This window comes from Oryzias latipes, chromosome 24, assembly GCF_002234675.1.
Source record: "Oryzias latipes chromosome 24, ASM223467v1".
Lineage (NCBI taxonomy): Eukaryota > Metazoa > Chordata > Actinopteri > Beloniformes > Adrianichthyidae > Oryzias > Oryzias latipes.
In genome coordinates this window covers 11,100,787-11,118,451 of record NC_019882.2, presented here as the reverse complement: position 1 = coordinate 11,118,451, position 17,665 = coordinate 11,100,787, and the positions used below count along the sequence as shown (strand labels likewise).

General features: G+C 40.3%; 1 protein-coding gene and 3 long non-coding RNA genes across 4 annotated transcripts; all 4 read left to right on the top strand.

Annotated features, from left to right (window-relative positions):
- Positions 1–413: 413 nt before the first annotated feature.
- Positions 414–913, top strand: LOC110013740. The gene is made up of 3 exons (XR_002872880.1): positions 414–508; positions 595–653; positions 755–913. It is a non-coding gene; the product is annotated as an uncharacterized LOC110013740 (long non-coding RNA).
- A 4-nt stretch (positions 914–917) lies between these two features.
- On the top strand, positions 918–1,944 carry LOC110013737. The gene is made up of 3 exons (XR_002872879.1): positions 918–1,468; positions 1,554–1,688; positions 1,775–1,944. It is a non-coding gene; the product is annotated as an uncharacterized LOC110013737 (long non-coding RNA).
- A 1,579-nt stretch (positions 1,945–3,523) lies between these two features.
- On the top strand, positions 3,524–9,085 carry LOC110013741 (adhesion G-protein coupled receptor F1-like). Its single transcript, XM_020700257.2, has 5 exons — positions 3,524–3,536; positions 3,715–5,162; positions 5,254–5,295; positions 8,346–8,396; positions 8,996–9,085. Exons 1-5 carry the CDS (start codon positions 3,524–3,526, stop codon positions 9,068–9,070), a joined length of 1,629 nt encoding a protein of 542 aa, XP_020555916.2. The 3' UTR covers positions 9,071–9,085.
- A 5,581-nt stretch (positions 9,086–14,666) lies between these two features.
- Positions 14,667–14,886, top strand: LOC105357809. The gene is made up of 2 exons (XR_911622.3): positions 14,667–14,721; positions 14,796–14,886. It is a non-coding gene; the product is annotated as an uncharacterized LOC105357809 (long non-coding RNA).
- The last annotated feature ends 2,779 nt before the right edge of the window (positions 14,887–17,665 follow it).

Below are 17,665 nucleotides of genomic sequence, written 5' to 3'. Positions count from 1 at the left end.
CTTTATTTGTCTAGAAATAACTAAATCCTTTAGGAAACCACATTAAGATGTTTGTATAGAAGAATTATTTCAACAGGTTTGAATAATCATTTAAAATACATAAATGTTTTATGCAAATCTGAAGATTTAGAAAGATTTCTGGTATATATTCTGTAAACACATTTTTACAAAAAATTAGAGATTGTAAAAAAAACATGTTTAGAGATAGCCAATTATAATAATGGGTTTTTAACATTTCTAAACCTAAACATCCTTTTAAGAGCAATTTATAAATCAGGTTCACTCCTGTCATGCATGTCTTGCACAAAGACGTTTTCTGACATTTAGCTTTTGGTAATAATTATCTTTATATTTGAAAACTTTGAAACAAAGTTTAAACTTCTCCTGTTTTTCTTCAACAGTAATTCAATTAACACTGTCTGTCAGACTGGGCATCAACTTCCTACCAGAATATACAAATAAGTTAACTTCTGAATATAAAGACATGGAAAGTAGTGTTGTATCAAATGTAAGTACACAGCTGTGAGCACATCAGTTCTCCGTTTTAAGTCATTTAAAATGTTCTTAATGTTGTTCATTGTTTACTTTAAACAGTTAAAGACACATTATTCTAATATTCCGGGGTTCAGGAGTGTCTCTGTGACGGGATTTCGGTATGAAATTTAGCTTTACCAAGAAGTATATTGAGAAATGAAACATTTTTCATACTACAACTAAAGTAAAATTCTTTCTTTTGCTCCTTTTGTTTCTACAGGCAGGGAAGTGTGATTGTAGACTTTGTTGTTCAGGTATTAAATGGTTCTGAAAAACAAATTGAAGAAGCAAACAAAAACCTCAAGTCGGCCTTGAATTCCATTGGGCCAGTCCTCGGAGTTCCACAGTATTACAGTACATAAAATATACTTTTTGTTTTTTACATTAAAATGAGGAAAATGGTCCCAGTAATAACTTATTTTCTTTCATTCACAGGTTCGAAGGCTCTTAAAATTGATCATAGTCCTTTAATAATTTATAAACCCATGAAGTTGACATGTAACTCATCAGAAGTTGATGTAGGAGAGGTTTCTGATGCTGTCTGGAAATTTAATGAATCTATTATTTCATCATTAAGGTATAAAATTACGACCACCGAACAGCAATCAGTTTTTGAAGTTGATCAAGTTATTCCTAATGATGCTGGTAAGGATTATTTGTACACAGATGTATGTAGATAAAAAGTAGATTGTTTATAATGCAAGTAATCTATGTTTTTATATCACAGGGAAATACAATTGTACTCTGAATGGAAGCAACTATATTTTTAGCCAAAGTGTCACAATATCAGCTGGTAGTATAAATCAAGCTCCTGTAGTGGAAGTGGACGGGCAAAGAAACGTGCTTTGCCAGGTGGATAGAAGAGAAAAATTTCAGTGCTGTGTTCAGTCTGGCTACACACTTAGCTTGTCTGAAGCAGACAATCTAAAACAAGGTAACTAGTTTAAGATTCTGAAAGAAAGTTTAAAGGAAAAAACCAAAAGAAAACAGTTTTCAACTTTGTATAAACTCTTTTTTAGATCCTCCTATAGACAACTGCATCCAGTACACATATACAATACAAAGCTGCAGCTCAACGCCAATAAAAATCACATGTAAAGTTAATGAGATCTCTGGTTATGACAAGACAACAACACTAACGCTTTTCATAGGAAGTAAGTAAAATAATAAATGTTACTTTGAAGTATAGTCCATATTTACTTTTTGTGAAAATGGCTAATTTGACATCTACCCTTTATAGCTGTTGCATGTGAAGATAAGCTATATGGACAAGGACAAGAAGGCAACACGGCAGAAGTTAAGTGTCCAGCAGGTCAGGAAGGATACAAAAAGGCAGAATGCAAAGGAAACACATGGAAAACAATAGAGGACACATGCATTCTTACCCAGATCAAACTATTATCTATCGAGTCACAGGTACGTAACAAACCATTCATTTTAAAGCCCACTGATAGACACATCATTATTATTATATAGTTTTAATTATATTTAAAATCTTCCATTAATTGGAAGGAAAAGTATTAAAGATGATCCAGTGTAAGTGTAAATTCCTCGAGTGAAAAAGGGAAAAATACAAATAAAAACAGTTTATTACAATACCATTTCTTTCTTAATAGAAAGTAATAGTCCCACCTAAAATCCCGCTCAAACTATATGTACATGCATTGTAAAATCATTCCAAGCGGTTTTTAAAAATCAAAAAGACTGTCGTATTTTTAAGACATTTTCTGCAGGGCAGCAGGAGTTCATTAGAAGTTCTTCTCTGGGTTGTGGGAGGGACTTTTTAGGAAAATGAAGACATTAATGAATGTGTTTGTCTGCAAATGAAGGAATTAGATTCGGAGCGGAACAGGGAGACTTTGGCCCACCCCCGGCAGTTGCGGCTTTACAAACGCAAGCTTTTTCACTCTGCTGGTTTACATCTGCTTTTGATCCAACAATTTTTTGATAAATATTTAAAAATTAAGTTTTAATCTTAAATTCCTTTATATGTCCTCCTTTGTGTGAAAAATGCTTCAAGAACATGTTAAAGAAAACTCACCAAAAAGGCAATTTTCATAGCAGTGGGTCTTTAAGGCTCATTTTACATTAATGACAACCTAATTTAAGTATATATCTTTTACATTAAAAAGAATGTTTATAACTAGGGCATGGCACTGTTTTAATTCATTCTTTAAAAAAGATATGAAAAGGATAAACACAAATAATTTTTTCATTTTGGATTCCTAAGCATTATGTTTGCACAGATTCTCTGTTTTTGAAAACTTAAGGATCTAATTCTTTGTCACTTTCAAGGAAAACACATTTTACATCTTATTCGAAAACGTTTAGGCGTCCAATTGTTGTCTATCTTACTATTTATAAAAAATGTCAATGGAAAACTTGTATTTATATATTGGAAAGGGCAAATTATTTCCTGTATCAACATTTCACACAACTCAAATGTTTTTTTTCTCTTTTTTAATTTGTTTTGTAAAAGAAATTATGTTTGAATTATTTTAGGTCATACAAAAATATGTACAGAACTGTTGAGTTTTATATGTTCTGACTATTTTATTCGGTTCTCTTGTTTCAGGGTTTGGTTTCAACAAATGTGGAAAAATTTTCTCAAAACCTAAAAGATGCTGTCCTGAATAACAAAGAGGAAATTGCTAAGTCATCCGGAACTATAAACAGCATTGTCAACATTTTAACTACCATTGCAAATGTTTCAAATGTCGTCAGTAAAGATGTGATGGAGGTATGAAACATAGTTCACTACATGGATATGAAAAAGAACCACTGTTTCAGGCTCAATTTGGGAAGAGTTTGAATCCATTAAGAGAGCTAGTTTTGAAATTGGATTAAAGGGACGAGTATGAGGAATTTCCACATGTGGGGATTGACCACCTGAATAATGCTAAGTGGGTGGGCATAGATGATGGCATAATGAATGGATGAATTTTTGAACGGATGGATGATGGATATAGCAATAGATGATGGATGGAAGATGATTGAAAGAGGTAAAGATGATAAAAAGATCTATGGAAAAAGGCATAAATGATGGAAGGATGAAGAAAAAATTAGTTATGGATGATTGATAAATTGGGTGGATGGATGGATTTGTAGAACTTTTTTTTGAGTTGACAAAGTGGTCCACCAATGCACTGGTGGTTTATTTAATTCCTATTTTTTATTGAGTGATCCGCTTAAGATGTGTTAATGTAACTACGTCTCTTTCACAGAATGTCCTACAAACTGTTGATGTCCTTATTGGAAATGATGCAAAACCATCCTGGTCTTTTCTTAATTCCAACATGAGTCAGAATGCCAGTTCACAACTGCTGGGTTCACTAGAATCCCTTTCAAATAGACTAAATGACTCATTTGAAATCAGCACCCCACTTATCACGATGGTTAGAACCAAATTTAGTTCAAGTTTTGCAAAAGATCTAAACTCTACTGTTTCCATTGAAATTCCTTTCAACAACAGCCTCAGTGCAAACATCACCACCATTCTTCTGTCCACTTTTAATAATGTTATACCCCCACGAAACTCATCATCCAACAGCAGCCTCCTCAATAACACCAGCAATCCTGCGGATGGGTCTCCTGGTACCAACTCGGTTTTCCTTGTTAAAATAGATCAAAGTATTAGAAATGTCACCCTTAAGTTCAAAAAGATCAACGAAACCTTGCCTCTGAACAGATCATTCCAGTGTGTCTTCTGGAATTTTAAACTAATAAATAACACTGGAGCCTGGGATGATAAAGGTTGCAAGTTTGTTTCTAGAATTAACGATACAGTAACCTGCAACTGTACCCACCTTACATCCTTCTCGATTCTCATGGCAACAAGCATCCCTGAAGATATAAGAGACATCCTGGACATAATCACCTACATTGGAGTCGGAATATCTCTGGCAAGCCTCGTCATTTGTCTCATCATTGAGGGATATGTATGGAAAGCTGTCACCAAAAACAGCACTGCCTTGATGCGTCACATCTCTATTGTTAACACAGCCCTGTCTCTGTTGATCGCAGACATTTGTTTCATCATTGCAGCCTCTTACTCACAGAAGGCCCTTGATAACAAAGATGGAGACTTTAAAGTTCTGATTGGACAGTGCAGTGCAGTGACATTTTTTATGCACTTCTTTTACCTTGCTCTGTTCTTCTGGATGCTCGTATCAGGCCTTCTGCTCCTCTACAGGACAGTGATGGTTTTCTCCCACATGTCAAAGTCCATCATGATAGCTATTGGCTTTGTTATAGGCTATGGTTGCCCTCTGATTATTGCTGTTACCACTGTTGCTGCTACAGCACCAAGTCAAACATACATCAGGAAAAATTACATTTGCTGGCTTAACTGGACTGAGTCTAAAGCCCTTCTGTCATTGGTCATTCCAGCCTTGGTTATAGTTGTGATCAACATTATAGTTGTAATTTTAGTTTTATGCAAAATGATGAGTAGAAATTCAGCAAACACCATCCAGCCGGATGAGAAGAACAGCTTTGTAGTTATTCTAAGATGTCTGGCCATCCTGACACCTTTATTTGGACTGACTTGGGCCCTGGGGATTGGAACAATGGTTTCACCAAGAGGAAAAGGAATCCACATAGCCTTTGCATTCTTTAACTCACTGCAGGTATTTACAATCATTAAGACACAAGGTCAAACTTTTAACAGACTTTTAAACCATTTTGTCTTTTAATGCAGACATCTTTAAATCTTTGCAGGGTCTTTTCATTCTAATTTTTGGGACATTGTTTGATTCAAAGGTAGGTTGAATTTCAGTTGATTAACCAATTTTATTGCAGAATGGTATGGCTGTTTTGGATTAATGAAATGCAGCTGTAGCTAACCGAGTAACCCTGTATTTAAAATATTTTTCAAATGTTTTTAAAATATATCTCAATTTGTTCTATTGAAGAATTTTGACTTGAAAACATGTTTTGTTAAACAAACTATGAAATGCTCTTCAATTTGTATTTAATCTTCAACATGTATTTAAATGTTAATTTCTTAGGTATAGTCAAGTATCATCAGCATAACATCAGAATTGCATACTGTACTGCCTAATAATGATTACCAAATGAAATATTAAATAGTTGAAAAAAATTTGCACGTAGCAGAGTCTCATGGTAAACCATGATACACAGCTGTGTAGGAAAGATTCATTATTTCCTTTTTACAAACCTGAATCTATCAATCAATATGAAAAACTAGATTAACCCAGTTACTTGGTTTCACCGACATGTTCAGTATCTGTATATAAATGCATGATAATATACACTCACCCACCAGTAAAAAGCTTACCACTGATAGGTGTTAAAAAATGTATCTCAGAGGGGCTGGGGGGTTTAGCCTGCGATGCACCTTGGGGGGAGGAGCTACTTGGGAGTGGTCCCCCTCCCATTGTTGCCGTATGGAATGGGCCCCTTCTCTTTCGGTTTTATTTGCACCTTAGACATGTAGGGACCTTGGTAGGGGGGGTGCTTGTACATCACTACTAGCAAGCAGCAGATGTCCTATTAGCGCCCTTCCTGCCAAATTTAACCGCACCTTAGACATTTAGGGCCCCTTGGTTGGGAGGGTTAGGGGACAACACTGTGAGTAATCAGGAGATGTCCCCTCAGTGCCCTACCCACCAATTTTAACTGCACCCCCTAAGTACATACACCCTTTACTCCTCTAAATATACATTCCAACATATACACACATACATGCACACACCCTCACAAACACAAACGCATTTTGCAAGGAAGGCGGAACCTTGGACCATCTGTCCCCTACCCCATCCCTGGTAGGGGGAACTGGGCCCTTGGCAACGGTGGCCACGTGCCCTAGGTGCTGGTTTTCTGGGCCCGGTGGTGCTCTCTCCAAGCAGGGAGAGGGATCCCTGAGCTTTCTGGCAAGGCCAAGAGCGGGGGATCGCATCTCACCTGAGCCGGGGGTGTCCGTGTCCCTGTGGTGTGGGTTCTGGTCCTTGCCTCTGAGTGCTGGGCCTTGCCAAATTTGCAACTGTGGGGGAACCTGGTCGGGCCATGTTTACAACATCTCTTGTGGACCCCCTCTTCTCCTGTGTGCCCTCCTCCTGGGCGGGGGCAGCTGGCACCTCCCTTGCTCCTTCCTGGACCCACCGTGGGCCGGATCGGTGGCTGCCTGGAACGCGGACCGGGTCTTCCTTGGGGGGTACTGGCCCATACCTGGGGTGGGACGGGAGGATGCCCAGACCTTCTGGGTGGTGATGAGGCGCTTGTCCGGGGCTTCGGGCACTCTTCTCAGGTGGGGCCCGGCGCTGGGCCGTCCTGGCGCGGTGGGGGGGCTACTCTCCTGATTGGGCCGGGGCTGTGCTCTCTGTCCCTCCTCGCCTCCCTGCTCTCTGGCTCCAGGGGCCTCGTGGCGGTCCTGCTGGCCCTGGCCTGGGTGGCGGATGTTGTCACCCGGGGGTGGTTGTTCTCAGCCTACTGCCGAGTGGCGTTGGGGGGGTTCTGGCTGACGCACCTGCTGTGGCGGGGGTCTGGTGTGGGGGTGGCTGGGAACTCTCCCTCCTTCTTTTCACATTCCACCATCCATTTTAAAAGAACATAAACACTCACCTGAGCACAGGTGTTAGCTCACCTTTGCGCAAACACTTTGCGTGATTGAATAAAATATTTCACACTAGTTGGTTTTAAGGCATAAGTATGCGTGTGTGAACACTATCTCTATGGTTTACATGTTGACATGTGGACATTTTTGCAGCCAACAGGTGTGTTTATAACATTTGAGTGTGTGTGTTTGGACAGGCCCCGCCCTTTCTAGATTTATATTACATCTGAACCTGACCGTATTGATAAACATCCAGCAACTTGTTGCTTTATGCTGCTTCATGGTTTTACACCCCCCCCCCCTTATAATCACCCTTCTACCCCCTCTCTGACATCTCTCTCTCTTCTTCCCTCCATTCCTTTTCCGTCCTGTCCAACACAAAAAATCTTCAAATATGATTAAAATGAATAAAGTTTGGCCTCGATTACAAAAGAGGTTTATTCAGACATACCTCTGGTTTGTCAAAAAATTCAGAACCCCTGTTGTTAAAGTAAAATATGTCCAACACAAGAGGCCCTCAGCTCTCATCTGTTTGCCCAGCTGTTGGAAAGGACAAGGTAAAAAAAAAAAGTATCTCAAAGATTTTGATATTGAAAAAAGTTCAATGCAAATAATAAAACTCTTATTTTATATGGAATATTTAAACATAATTTGACATTCTAGCAACTCACTTTAAAAGAGTTGACTTGTGACATAAACACAAACTCTTTACAGAAAAATGATCAGGACTAATGTGAAGCACCTTTTTGTTGTCAACCATCAGCTGAAACTGTTTCATCCATACAGAGAGAGGCACTTTCTGCTATTGCAGTTTCACATTGAGGAGAAAAAACAGAAAACCTTTTTTCTGACACAAGAATTATTTTCCAAAATACTTCAAATATGGCAGTCTAGCTAACTGTTGAAAGAAGTTGTTTGCCAAACCAAGCTCACAAATGTTTTAACTTTCATTTAAACCTTTGCCATGTATGTGGAGTCTGAGGATGCTAGTTAAGGTTTGCCTCATCAACTATAATTACATGTTTCTTTCTTTTTCAGTCATCTTTGCTGTATAACCATTATTGTATAAAGATTTTTGCTCTTCATTTTTGGCACTACAGCTGGCACAGACTACAGTTTGAATTGCATTCACTTGATTAGAAACACTGAACAGCTTTTACTCTGACAAGAATTACATAACATAAGAAGGGTAAATTGGTATGGTTTTGTCTAAAAATGTGAACCTGTGTTATTGCAGATTCGTTTGCTGTTACAAAAAGCCTCTATTAACGGATCTAACACAACAAGAGTAAGTCATTTCCATGATATCCAAGTTCTAGGTGGACAATCCTGGGAAAGCAGAGACCCAGGAACACTTTACCTGATAGATGTAGGAAAGCTCAGCAAGGTTGTGAATGTGGCAACACTCAGGATCAGTTATTAAAAGCAGCAGCTTACTGGGTTTGGAAGACAAGGCGTTATCTTCTTGATGAAGTACGGAGCTTTAATGACCATGTGGCTGGTGATAATCCACTCATTGATGCAGGTTTTCTATGGAAATCATAGAAAATAAATCCAAAAAGGAAATCCAAAGGGATAATCCAGGCTCAAAAATGGAGAGGAAAAAACCCACATGTCCATAAGCACATTAGAAGTTCAGAGACATACAAGTTCAGGAGCAGCAACGCATGAAAAATAAGGCAACTAACTATTAACTGGTGAAATCAGACTAAACAAGTTTACCTACACTACTTAGTCCAGGTGGAGCACATAAAGCTTGATAGTGAGTAATGGAGGCAGGAAGATTGGAAGACAACATTCTCATCCATTTGCTTCTTACTCTTTTTTTCTACTACATAAGGTCTTTTATTTCTGCACTTTTTTTTACCTTTGAATTTTTCTTTATAGAGTATAAGTGGAGGAGCTTCTTCTTCAACTGGAATTAGTTTTCCAGGAATTTTTCGTCGAAACAGAAGCAAGTAATTTTATGGCAACATTTCTCTTTTATATTGAACTGTCCAACTCAACAGTTGTTCTTTTTTTTAGATGGAATTCAAGTTCCTCATTCTTCAAACTCAGACAGCAACGGTGCACAAAGCATGATTTAATGACATACGTGTGGGAAATTTGACTCTTGATCATTCGTTACCTCCCCATGGAATGTTTTTTTGCATTTCCAAATGTGATGTAAAGAATAAACATAGTGTCTTCATAGGATGTGCCATTTTATCTTTGTCACTTAAGACCTAATAAAGTTTAAACCACATAAATTCAGTGTCAAATTTGTCAAATGTCTTTCAGAAAATCTTTCAAAAAATCATTACTGTGTTGAAATGTTGTTTAAATAAGCATTGAAGTTATTTTTATGTTTTACTTGTATTTTTCATCTTCTGGAGTTACATAACAGTGAAGTTAAATTGTGTTAAATTAATCTGTCAATAAAAACATAGTGTTCTCTGCGTTGTCTACAAGACGTTAACCTTCAAGTTTTCCAACGTACGGATGGTCTCTTTCTGTTAAACATGGATCACCTTAGTTATATTGATTTCTTTAACATCACTTTGTTTAGAATTTCATTGACCTCTATAAAGACTGTCACTTAAAAAATGTTCTGATCCTTTGACCTTTTTTTTATTGGAGATGTCGGTGGCAACAATAACAAATACTCTTTAACATGCTGTAACTCCATAACTGTTCACACGAGAAAAGCAGCTTTTCATGTTATGCACCGATATACAATCTAAAGTTAGTCATGTGACACATTACTACCGTTAATTGTTGTATAAAAAAACACAAAGCCTCTTTTCTCTGCTGATTTACGTTCAAAGGCTTCTTTTCTGGAATTACGTTCATTACATCAACAGTGGAAAAGGTACAGCAGTTAAATGAATGTCAACACTGGAGCAAACACTCTGGTGTGAAACCAGATGAATTACTATTAGGTTGTTTTTTTGTCTTGTTTTCTACTATATTGGATGACGTATTTTTTTAGAAAAGCACTAACACAAGTATTGAGTACGGGTGAAAAGTCAAAAAGTTCCCTCTGGATCTGAATTTTTCTTTGCTTTTGCATGCTTTCAGTATGTGAAGCTGTTCACCACTAGAGGGCGGTAGTTCCTCACAGACATCCAGCTGATGATGGGCTAGAAAAAAAATCCCCTTCAAGGCATTTTAGTCTGGAGTAACACTATCAAAGTTTTTTTTTCTTTTAAGAGAAAAGAAAAGTGTCTATATTTTTATGACCTGCAGCTTATTCCTTATTACATGCCGCACATATTAACCTGGAAGAGTGACCTTTACATCCTTAACCCATAGGAACCAATGGTGACATCAGTGTAATAGAAAAACATCAGAAACATGTTGGTTTGTGGTATATTCCACATCATTTTATCTTTAGGGGAAATAGGTCTTTGTTCTTCTGGATTAAGAAGATTCCAGCATCTAAGATTCTTGGTTATCTGACTGTTGAAGACGATGGGAACTTAAGCAGCCAACTGTCATCACACCATCTATCAAATCTACAGAAAAATGATAAGGAAGACCAAACACAGAAAAGATAAAAAGAATGCAGAAGTGAGCAGAATAATTTCAGAAAACCTTTTTGACCATACTCTTATCTAAAAGTTTGACTCAATCACATAATCATAGTTTATTTTCCTTTACCTCTGCAATACTTCCATTTAGAACTGGGCATTATGGCTTTTTTTAAGCTTCATATTTATTATACCAATATGATATCTCAACGCTAATTTCTAAACCTTATCTAAAATCCACTGAAACAGTTGATGTTTCAGCAAAAGAACATGTCCATCCACATAGCCTTCGCATTTGTTAATTCCCTGCAGGTATTTATACATTTAAGATAAAAGGCAGCACATTTTTACAAATGTTTAAATATTTGTGGATTTTTTTTTGTCGACACTTTGTTAATGTAATCATGTTTGACTCTCCACAGGGTTTCTTCATTCTAGTGTTTGGCACATTGTTTGATTCCAAGGTAGGCTGGGTCAGAGAGGGACCATATAAAGACAAAACAAATCACATCATTTTGCTATCAATGAAAAGTCAAACTATCACAAGAAATTTACCAAAAATGTGTCAAATGTTTGTTTAGTTGTTTAAAGTTCAAGATAACATTAATAATGATGTCAAACTGTTTCTACACAGATTCGTGCAGTTCTCTCAAGCAGAACTAGTAGAATCCTGTATGTTTTTACAATTATTATACAATTAAATACTCTATTATACATTGAAAAGAAAGAACAAACAGGCTCAAGCATTTGTTTCACAAATAAAAGTACTTTAGAAACATTTTTTTCAACAAATAACTTCTGTACTGTACTGTCAAATAATTTTAATCATTGATGTGAACAGAAGGCTTCAAATCGCGGAGATTAGCCCCGCCCACTACGACCTGAGTAATTGGATTAAACAGGAGAAAATTTTAAATGATTATGAAAAAAATACAAAGTACAGTCGGAAAAATAGTGACTCGGGTGTATTTCACTGCTCTTCAGAATTAGCCGCTGCATCCTGACACCACTCTGCAGTGTTTTCTTCTTGAAGCCCGCCGTGCAGGTGTGTTTGTTCAGGAGAAGAACATAGTCATTGGCAGCTGTTGTCGCTCTTTTTTCTATGGGTTTTAGAGAAACTCGAAATTGCAAGAGAATTGGAACGTACGTAATGTCAATTTGGCAAGCTGTTTTACCTACGTGCACATATTAAACTGCAACGTTATTGACGCACAGGTAGAGAAGAAGCGGAGTGACTTTTTAGCCAATCAGAATGCAGAACACAATGAACAATGCAAATCCGTGAAGTACCGAAACCGTGAAAAGTAAACCGCGTTATAGCCAGGGATCACTGTACATTCATTTACTATTTATACGGATTAGATGATGACAAAATATTTTTCTTTGTAAAAGCATCTGAGAATTTACAATTTGTCTCAAATGTCACATAAATGCTAACAAACAAAAACATGATCAGATAAGTGAAAAAAAGGGTAAGCCCGCCCCTACTTCCCATCATCCATATTTACACTCCCTCTCACTAGCTTCCGGACCTTCACACCCCCAATGTTACGTAAAAGATTTGCAAGCAATATTGGAGTTCTCCATCTGTACAGTTTTGAAAAAAGATGCCAGAAGACGTACATGGATCTGTTTGTCTCAAAACCAATGCTACAAGGTTTTTCCCAACTCGTTTTTTTTTACTACTCCTCATTCCCCCCCAATATAAGTAAAGAAATACACACAAATGAAATTTTAATCTTAATATTTGTCCATCATGAGAAAAATGCTACAAGAACATGTTAAAACACACAAAAAAAAACATTTGCATCAGCATGCATCTTTAAATGGCGACTTGTCGTATTTCAGGCAGGCACTCAGCAGTGTTTTACAGGTTACTACCCTAGGGCGGTTCAGTCAATTAACTCACCTGCTCAGCGTCCTATTTAAGCCCAGGTGCGCAGTTGTTCATTCTCTTTCTTACCTTCAGCGCTCATTCTTCGCCGTCCTCCGTGCCCGCGGATCTCCTTCTCTTTCGGCGTCTTGCTGCATTCCCCCCGTCCTTCGGATGGATTATCCCCATTTTTCTGATGTGGGGCTTTCGTTTCACCGCTTCTGCCTTTCCTTCTGCTCCAATTCAGCGGGCGGATGACGGCGCCCAGCTCCTGTCGCCGCGGTCGCGTGCATCTGCAGGGGGTGTGCTTTCTGCGGTGTTCGGGTTGTCGGTGGTGCTCGATCAGGAGTTGTCCGGGTCTTCTCGTCTGCCATGGTCATCAGAATTTCTACGGTGAGCGGCATGTGTTTTTTTTTCCAATTTTATTTTATTTATTTTTTCTTAACTTGTCCTGTCCAACAGCTGGGCAGGCAGATGAGAACTGAGGGCCTCTTGTGTTGGACATATTTTACTTTAACAATAGGAGTTATTAATCTTCAGACAAACCAAAGGTATGTCTGAATAAACCCCTTTTGTAATTGAGGCCAAACTTTATTAATTTCAACCATGTTTGAAAATCTTTGGTGTTGGACTGGACAGAAAAGGAAAGAAGGGAAGAAGAGAGTGGGATGTTAGGGGGGGGTAGGAGGGTGATAATAGGAGGGGAGGGGGGATAAGACCATGAAGCAGCATAAAGAAACATGTTTACTGGTTGTTTATCATTACGGTAAGGTTCAAATGTAGTACAATAAGGGCGGGGCCTGTCCACACACAGTCTAATGTTATAAACACACCTGCTAGCTGCAAAAAATGTCCACATGTCAACATGTACACAAAACAGATAGTGTTCACACACGTTTACTTATGCCTTAAAACCAACTAGTGTGAAATATTTCAGTCATTCAATCATGCAAACTGTTAGTGCAGAGGTGAGCTAACACCTGTGCTCAGGTGAGTGTTTATGCTCTTCTAAAATGGATGGAGGAATGTGATAAGAAGGAAGGAGAGTGCCCAGCCATCCCCACACCAAGACCCCCGCTGCAGCAGCAGCGGCAGCCGGAACCCCCCCCCAACGCCACACGGGAGCAGGCAGGGAACAACCGCCGCCCGGGCGACCAAATCCGCCACCCAGGCCAGGGCCAGCAGGACCACCGCGAGAGCCAGAGCCAGAGAGCAGGGAGGCACGGGGGGAAAGAGAGCGCCGCCCCAGCCCAACCAGGAGAGCAGCCCCGCCGCCGCGCCAGGAGAGCCCGACGCAGGGCCCCAAAGGAGAAGGGCGCCCACAGCCCCAGACAAGAACCCCATCACCACCCAGGAGTTCCAGGCATCCCCCCACCCCAACCCCAGGTACGAGCCAGGACCCCTCAAGGGAGACCCGCTCCGCACTCCAGGCAGCCACCCACCCGGCCCACGGTTGGTCCAGGGAGGAGCAAGGCAGGGGCCCGCCGCCCCGGCCCAGGAGGGGGGCACCCCGGGAAAAAAAAGGGGCCCACAAGATGTGTTGTAAACATGGCCCGACCAGGCTCGGCCACAGTTGGAAATTTGGCGGGGCCCAGCGCTCAGGGGCAAAGACCAGAACCCACCCCCCCAGGGACACGAACACCCCCGGCTCAGGTGTAATGTGAACCCCCTCCCGGCGCGGAGAGAGCACCACCGGTCCCAGGAAACCGGCACCCAGTGGACATGGCCGCCATTGCCAAGGGCCCCGTACCCCCCACCAGGGAAGGGGTAGGGGACAGATGGTCCTAGGTCCCACCTCCCTTGCAAAATGTGTGTGCGTGTATGTGTGTTTGAGAGGGTGTGTGTGTGCATGTGTGTGTGTTTATGTAGGAATGTATATATTGAGGGGGGAGGGGTGTGTGTACTAAGGGGGTTGCAGTTAAAATTGTCGGGTAGGGCACTGAGGGGACATCTCCTGATTACTCACAGTGATGTCCCCTCACCCTCCCCACCAAGGGGCCCTAAATGTCTAAGGTGCAGTTAAAATTGGCGGGTAGGGTACTAGGAGGACATCTGCTGCTTGCTGGCAGTGATGTCCAGGCACCCCCCCTACCAAGGGCCTTACATGTCTAAGGTGCTAATAAAACCAAAAGAGGGGGGGCCACTCCATATGGCAGGGGGGCCACTGCCAAGTAGTGGAGGCACGTCTTCTTTTGGTGGATTAGTGACCCGACTCCGTGGAAGAAGAAGTAAGTTAGTTTTCATTAAAACATTGTCCTTATTATAAATCTCAATTACTCAACTGTTTTGTTTTTGTTTCCAGATGTTTACCAGGTTTCCCAGCCCAGGAGCAACGGCAACAACAGCGGTTCCTCAGAGTCATACAGCATGATATAAATCCTGACAGTAATGCATATGCAAGCAATAAGAAGAAAATATGTCTTATTTGCAATGTGTGTTTTGTTTTAAGTCTTAATGAGATGTGCAAAATTAAAATTAAGTGCAATATTTTTTTTTCAATGTGAAATTTTGTGCAATTGTACTCTGAAGAACAACTATTCAGTTTTTTGTGAATTTTGTGACTTGTAATCCTTTTTGTCCTTTTATGCAGAAAATAATATCATGTAAACAAATAACTTAAACTCAGTGAAAGTTCTATCAAAGCTACATTAATGTAAATGAACAAATGTAAATGATAAAACAATGTAAATATGAAAAAATTTAAAGGAATTGTTGTGTTCTTAATGAGGTGGTGATGCACAGATTTTCAACTGTTTAAGCTTCAAGATGACTGTGAAGCCAGAAACAACTGAATAATTTAACGATGTATGTGAAAAATAAAAATACTTAAACTACTAACTACTGTTTAAATATGATAGTCTGAGCTTAGTACAGATCTGCTTTGATTTGAATGTTTATTTTGCCTCTACTAATGAAGATGTAAATGACTGTTGGGCCTTTGGGTACCTGGGCTGTCTCTCAGGGGTAAACTCCAGGTGACCAGATGGAAATTTGCCTCATTGGTCTACCGGCCAGCCAGCTGCCTGAATGCCGGCATGACAAGCAAAAGAGCTCCGTGGCAGAGCTAGGAGCTGTGTCCGGTGAATCGTATGGCAAAGCAGCAAGCCTAGGTATAAAAAATCTTGTGCATATATTTCTAATATTCATTGAGACAATATAAAATTGATCATTCTTTTCTTTTTCCTTTCTTGAACGAATGTGGGTCACAGAGACACGGCAGTTACCGCTGACTTATGAGCCGGTTCCGACTTCCCGAGCCGTCCTTGGACCTCTGTGGGCTTTTGGGCCCGGCGTTACAGAGGAGCACTCGGAGGAACCACGCGTGTCACCCTGTGCATGCATCTGGCGCTCCGGTCCCCCCCACCCCGATGGACCCCCGATGGAGCGTACAGCATTTACGGCGTCTGCCACCGTTTGCCGCTCACGTGCCTTTTTGGCATTAGTAATGCCCACACTGTGCCCTCCAAACAACACTTTTCTCCTCTTTTCCACCTCGCCAACGATAACTTCTACTTCACATTGAGTGAAGTTACGTTTTTTTGATTTTCTCTCGGTGTTTGCCATGGTTTCGCAATCAATGAATATTCATCTGTGGGCGTTTCACTGACTATTTATGGGCAATTATGGGCGTGTCATGAAGCCGCAAAAGCTGCGCTGCATTTAGAATCGGTTGTGATTTATTAAGGGAAAGATGCGTAGGATGTGCGTGCGCACGGTTTTATAAATCCGAATATTTCTGTGCATACGCACGTCCTATGTTTCATCCGTACGCCACTTCTGACGCAAATCCTACACAAATTTTAATAAATGAGGCCCCTGAAGTTAATTTGTCACCTTACATCATGAAGCTGTCATCCGAACACCAATGCAGAAGTAAACAGCGTTGCATACGCCCCCTCCTCAGGAAGAAACGTCCCGTTTTATCATTAAACAACAAAGAGGAATGCAAATAGTCTGTTATATTAGCATTAAAACGTTGAAAAAAGGCAAAAAGTGCTCCCCCTCCTCGGATGGAAGCAAATGCTAATATAAAAGATTGCAAAACAAAGTACTTAATTATCAAAATTGTTTGAGTGATATAAGCAGTATGACAGGGCGGCCGTTGTGCAGCGGTAGGGCGGTCGACCCATGATCGTAAGGTTGCAGGTTCGATTCCCGCCTTGCACACCCATGAGTCAAAGTATCCTGGGGCAAGACACTGAACCCCACCTTGCCTCTGGTGGTAGGCAGGCGCCTGTGTTTGGCAGCGGGGCCGCCGCCAGTGTGTGAATGTGTGTGTGAATGTGTGTGTGACTGGGTGAATGGGTCTGTGATTGTAAAGCGCTTTGGGCCTTTGAAAGAGGGTAGAAAGTGCTATATAGGTATACGCCATTTACCATTTACCATAAAGGCTTTGTTCTTTGACTCCCAACAGAGAAAAAAGACACGGTGCTACGACAGGTGCGTCTGGACCCGTGCGACCTGCAGCCCATCTTTGACGACATGCTGCACATTCTGCACCCAGAAGAGCTGCACATTCTTGAGAAGATCCCAGCGGCTGAGGACAAGCTAGACCAACTTTTTGAGATTGCTGGGACCAAGAGTCAAGAGGCCAGCCAGACGCTGCTGGACTCTGTCTACAGCCACCTCCCTGACCTATTATAGTAGAGGAACGAGGAGGAGCACGTCCGGAAAGGAATCAAAGCATGCAAAAGTGGGGGCAGATAGATCTGAAGTAGCTTTATTGGAGTTTAGCTCAGATCTGTGATATGATAAAGTTTGAGTCTTCATGTCATTTTCTAACATGATCTCAGCTTAGGTTTTCTCTCAATGAGGAGTCTGTAAAATCTAAACTACTTCAATGGTCTCGTGTCTATTCCTTCACAGCATCCTGTCCTCTACACATCTAACAAGGTCAAATATGAACTGTGATCTTAAGACTCTTACTATTAAGAAACGCTGATCTATAAGATGTATTGACTCCACACGAATAGCACTTTATTTATCTTGTAAGGCCAATGACTTTGTGTTGAGAGGATAATACCGGTGTTTCCCTTTTTTGTTTGTTTGATTTGTTTTTGTGCCAATCATCCAGGCTTCTTACCTCTAACATGACTAAATAATTGAAAAACAGAAACTCAGTCAGTGATTCCTGATTGCATGAAAGGAAGATAAAGAAACACAGTGGTAAAT